Source organism: Notothenia coriiceps, unplaced genomic scaffold (assembly GCF_000735185.1).
Source record: "Notothenia coriiceps isolate Sejong01 unplaced genomic scaffold, NC01 NC01_scaffold00001187, whole genome shotgun sequence".
NCBI lineage: Eukaryota > Metazoa > Chordata > Actinopteri > Perciformes > Nototheniidae > Notothenia > Notothenia coriiceps.
Genome location: NW_011333888.1, coordinates 1 through 5843, shown reverse-complemented (window position 1 = coordinate 5843; position 5843 = coordinate 1). Strand labels below are relative to the sequence as shown.

Here is a 5843-nt window from a genome sequence, read left to right as displayed (position 1 = left end):
TGTTCTTTCTGATGTAAAGTCAAGGTTGTAACTGTTTGCAATGAAGTTGTGGGGCGCTGAACTGTTCCTTTGATTCTGATAGTAATTAATGGTCTTTCAAATTTGAAGGAGGGTGAGCAAGCATCTTGAGGAGCGTTCATCATTAACTCCTCCAAAAAATATAGTTTATTTAATAATAACACTGAATATGTGAATCATAACAGTGATTGACAGCTGATAGGAATAATATGATTGTTAATATTATAATATTCATACAGACAAACATCGATGAGACGGGGAAGAGGCAGGGAGGTGGGTGTTTTTAATATGCTAGTGGACTACCTGAGAGATATACAGCAGGAGAACACAACGTCCAACACGGAGAATAAACAGAAGGGCAACCATGGCAACCATGCTCCGGGGTCTTCTTCACTGCTTTTGGTGTATTTTGTGGTGGCGAAAAACTCAAAGTTGCGATGAGGTCTTAAAATGTATTGAAAGGGTCTTGAAAAAGGTCTTAAAAGGTATTACATTTGACTTCAGGATTCCTGCATATACCCTGATCATGTATTGCGTTACAATTATATGTAAAGAAAATAAATTAAAAAAACTCTAAATATGATATCTGGCCTCAAATCATCTGAGGCCTGGCGCCCCCCCTGCGATCTTTGGAGCGCCCCCCAGGTTGGGGACCACTGCTCTAAGTTGATGTATTGTATATTGGGATATTGTCAGAGAATGTACAATTTTCGGTAAATCTGCACTTAACAAAATGTGCAATGTGTTAGATATAACCATTTCTCTCTTGTGCTCTTCTGCAGGAGGAACCTGACCAAGCTGTCTCTGATCTTCAGCCACATGCTGGCTGAAATAAAAGCCATCTTCCCTGGAGGACAGTTCCAGGGGGACACGTTCCGGATCACCAAAGCTGATGCTGCGGACTTCTGGAGGAATTTCTTTGGAGAAAGGTAAGCTTCAACTCATCCAGGCGTCTCCTTTGCAGCCTTTATTGGTAAATCAATATTTAATTTAGAAAGACAAGGAGAAGCTGTGAGTGGAGACGTTTCTCTTTTTTTATTTCCAGGATATTACCACTTCCATACCACTGGGACTTCAAACACAAGCTGTTTCTTAAGATAATGACATACACGCACACACAAACATAAGTACATAAGTTTGCCTTGAAATGCCTTATTGTGCTTACAATAACCAAGTTATCTTTATTAGCTGCTATATAGTGCCCCTGACTGTTATCTGGGTTTTAGGGGTGTACTGTAGGTGAATGCACTATCCTATGTGATATAGAGCTTTCTTTATGGCCCTAGAGTTTCAGTTCTAGTCCTAACCGACAGACCGTGGAGGCTTTTAAAAAAGGCCTCAAAAACCATCTGTTCAATATAGCCTTTCCCTAGATCTTTTATCTTATTTATTACTACCCTTTTATTTATTTATTTTGTATTGTTTGTTTTTTCCTGCTTTTTATTCATTCTACCGTGTTGTGTACTGTCTTTATTTTGTTCCATCCTAAATGCCTGTAGCACTTCGTGATCTGAATTATTATTATCATTATTATAACCATTGCCTCTCCTCTCCTCCCCTGTCTCCTGTTGGCAAACAGCCTTATAGCTTTAACATTCTTTCCTCACAGCCGTGTTTTGGTATGACCATGATAGTTGATTTGGTTTGCCCATAACATCAAAACAATATCTCCTTCAGATAATAACAGGACCAAGCAAACACACAGTGTCAGAGAGCAGTAAGGACATCCAGAGTCCATCTCATCAGGTGGAGGCCCTGCAAATCCCTTCCTGCTAGGAGCAGGTTATAGAATGTTGATTATTCTCTTAGGAATAGTTCAATATTGAGGAGTGAGCAAGAGACACTCAGAGTAGGTTGGGCAGGAGCTTTATCACTTTGTTGCTGCAGCAAATGTCTTGGTCAATTATCTGGCTGTAACTTCCACTAATCTTCAGTGTGTGCCTGCCATCAGTTGGAGCTCTCCAGAGTTCTACTTGTGTTCCGAGTCCTTGCTCCAAAACTTTAATTACACTATGTACTGTTGATTTCCATGAATTGCAAACGGTCAGTGCCGAACGCCTCAATTGCTTCAGTTGTTAGGTGAAGACCAACTCCACTGTCATGATGTCATAGATATGACAAGTGTCCACACTGGAGTGTTCTTGAATGATAGCTATATTAAAAAGCTTTGCACTCAAACACAGATTGTGACTAGCGAGACGTCCCTTTGGCTTCTGTAGAGGTTTCCCCTTTAATGCAAACACACCTTTCTGTATTTGCTGCAAAGCCACATTTATGGCTACACATAAATTCATCTCTCTGCCAATGTCTTTTTATAGTTATTTTTCTCTGTGTTCCCGCACAGAATCAGGCATTTGAGTGTTAAATTGTTGCTGCAATAACTTTTAACTATGTCACAAAGTAGCATGTTTGATCATTGAGACTGCTCTTCAGTCACCATATTCTCCATTTGGTTATTGAACATTTGGCAAAAGGGCCGTTCCTCCAGTACCTGCAGTCAACATGTGGATGTGTCCTTGGGCAAGATACTGAACCCGGAGTTACCCCGATGGCCAACCCTAGAGCATTTGGCACTGCTCTGCATGAACGAGGTGTGAAAGGGTGAATGACTCTTAGTATGTTAAAGTGCGTTGATGGTTCGTAAAGACCTGATAAAGCACTATAAGTAGAGTCAATTTAAGTCCACCCTGTTATGCTTATTCTTAATGGAAACTGATCATTTTTGGTAAAATATTGTTCGTCTTTAATATTATTAATATTTAATGTATCAAATATATTTTTCTGTTTCACTTCCCCAAGTTCTAGCTTGATTATCGTCACACAAGTAGCAATACAAAAGTTTAGCATAACACGTCCAGCCTGTTGCTATTTTCCCCAGTAACAGTAATAATACATTTTGACCATAATGTCATAAGCTGGACCAAAATATTAACTTTAACAAGGTATAGATTTACTTTAACAAGGTATGATTTATGATGATGATTTGATACTTTTTTTGTAGGACAATAGTGCCTTGGAAGGTCTTCCGTCAGTGCCTCCATGAAGTACATCCCATCAGCTCGGGTCTGGAGGCCATGGCCCTCAAATCCACCATCGACCTCACCTGCAACGACTACATCTCTGTCTTTGAGTTTGACATTTTCACACGCCTCTTCCAGGTTGGTCATACTAAACTAAGGATCCTACATTGATATGTTATTGTTTCACACACATAACATATCTCTGTACTAGTGATTTATACTGTTTTCAGATCATAAAAGGTTTGGGCATTTGCATGCGGTTCCTCTAGTTTGTTGTTTTGTTTTGCACACTTCTAACAAGCCAGACATATGCTGTCAAATTACCGATATAAATGTGGCTCTTAATTGTAATGTTTGACTTTGCAATTTGTTTTTAATGTTTTATGATAATAGGAGGAACAGAAAACCTGGAAACACAATGCTTAAAAATGTTGGTGTCTTCATTACATGTGTTCCAATCCACTTGCAGTTTTAACATAAGAAAAAGATGCAAAGCCTATCAGATCGTATCATATTATAATTATGTACCTTTATGTGTGTGTATCTAAGTTTCAATTATTTTGCCAAACTGAGAAAGTGCAGTGCTGAGTGTAAAGTTTTTTTGTACCACTGTAGAAAACTGTAAAATCTCAGTCCCCCCAGCCAGACTCTGGTTAGCGTCTGGTCAAAGCTAGGGCCAACATATTTAATGTGGCTTTGACTTCTTTAAGACCTTAACATTTTCTCGGGAACATTTGCACTCATGGTGCATGGACTGCAGCGCGGCGACAATGCTACTGCAAATCTGCTTGGACTAGATATATTGTGAAAATATCTGACTGTCCACTTAAGCGCAAACTTTTTAGGATCTACTCCAAATACTGCTTGAGTTTGAAGACAGCAGAAGTATCTGACAGTGGATAGTTTTGGTTAGTTTAGTCAGGTGTAGTCTTTTATTCAATTGGAATCCATATGGATGTCAGCCTTATGATTAGCTGCTGAGGAGTCCTGATGGGAGGCAGGTCTGGGATCAGAGGGCCAGCATGAAAGTGAGAATGACTGGGTGAAGAAAGTAGGAAACTTTATGACAATTCATCATGATTATGTACTGCAATCCTCTCAGGAGACATCTTCGCCGTTGGGAAAGGTATTGTAAAACTACAGCTGTTTCTGTGCTTTTTCAGTGGTGTGTGCATAATGTGTTCACTAGCTGTAGGTCATTAAATTGCTGCTGCTTTCATGCACATGTGATCTCCTTCCTCTTTGGGCCATTATCCAGTTTACAGCTTAAATCAACAACAGAGTGGTCGGGCCCGGTGACAGTTCCAGTACCCATTAGGTTTTATTTCCTCTGCCAAACCAGCTACTAAGTGAGGGAAAGCCGATCCTTGTCCCTGGGGAGTTTCAGCTAACAGGCAGGATGGTGGAGAAAGTGTTGGCTACCTTTGAGTCAACTGGCCCACTTTCCCTGAAGTCCTCCCAACACAATGACCCACAGCTTATGCTCTTAAGTAAGGCATCTGATTTGAACAGCTTATCTGTCAATGGCAATATTCTTTTTTTAATATCTACATATTAATGCAGAATCTTTGGATTCAGACAACTTAGTTATTGTCATTCAGAAAAAAAACATTTGAGCTGGCAGGTGAGGAAATGCAGAGGCTTGGTTGTTTTTGCTTGGCTGTGCAGATTGTAGTCAGATATCGAGTTCTCTTACGCAGCGTCCACACGGCGGCGTGCATTGAAGCTTGCCGGCGGGCGTGTCTGAAACTCGACCAACAACCAATCACATGAATCTCCCGCCCCGGACACACAAGCAGCGGTTTGATTGGCTAGAGCTTGTACTGGCATATGTTTTGATTGGCTGACGCTTCCACCGAAGCTTCAAAAGTTGAACATTGCTCAACTTTTGCAGCGAGCAATGCGAGCAAAGCGAAGCAACGCTCCCACAATGCAGTTCGGCAAATTGTGACGTCACCCCATTCAAAGTGAATGGGCAGAAGCGTTGAAGCTTCAACGCACGCCGCTGTGCGGACGGGCCGTTAGAGTTCTATTTAGTCTTTCCTGCTAAGCAGTCAAGTAAACATACTTTAATGTTATCTAGTTCTTTTTTTGACCTCTGTTTAATTTGTTCTGCAGGAAACCTAAACTAGTTAAATTGATCCAAACACTACTGGTTATAGTGCCCAAGCTGCTCCCGAAATGCTTATCTTGCTAGATATAATGAACCTCAGACTCTGAATCCTCTCTTATTCAGGTAATATTTTTAATCATTTGACGGCAGCCTAATAATTCAGTTTCAGTGTCAACATACTATAAAATTAATATGTATCTCTTATACAGGCCCATTTCCACGACTGGTAATGACTTGTGCTTTAAGCATGGATAATAAATGTGCAGTTGATATTATTATTTTAGGTAAATCAGCATTTGGATTGTGTTTTTCAGCCATGGGGATCAATTCTGAGAAACTGGAACTTCCTGGCAGTGACGCACCCCGGCTACATGGCTTTCCTTACCTATGATGAAGTTAAAGCCAGACTGCACAAGTACATCAACAAGCCTGGCAGGTATGGTGACTGTGTGTGTACAGTATTTTAAATGTTTTAGTTTTTTTCTGGCAGAAAAGCGCAAGCAGTTCGCTTCATCAAAAAATCCATCTCCGTAAAGTTCAGAGATATTCAGCTTGAAGCCTTCTGAGTGGCTGCATGCTGAGCGGTCTAATTATGGCGCATTTCCTCTACAGCGCAGTTTAAGCGCGCCCGGCCCGTTTTTGGTTGCGTTCCCACTAGGCGTAGTTCTGGCTAACAGGTACTTTTTCACAGT

At 40.7% G+C, this 5843-nt stretch overlaps 1 protein-coding gene across 1 annotated transcript; it reads left to right on the top strand.

The window, feature by feature from the left end:
* Positions 1 to 800: 800 nt before the first annotated feature.
* Positions 801 to 5598, top strand: LOC104959628 (E3 ubiquitin-protein ligase CBL-B-B-like; the record flags this gene model as incomplete). The annotated part of the gene is made up of 4 exons (XM_010787536.1): positions 801 to 947; positions 3020 to 3176; positions 4141 to 4164; positions 5466 to 5598. Coding segments are annotated over 4 exons (461 nt in total), but the record flags the coding sequence as incomplete, so codon positions are not given.
* Between the last annotated feature and the right edge of the window lie 245 nt (positions 5599 to 5843).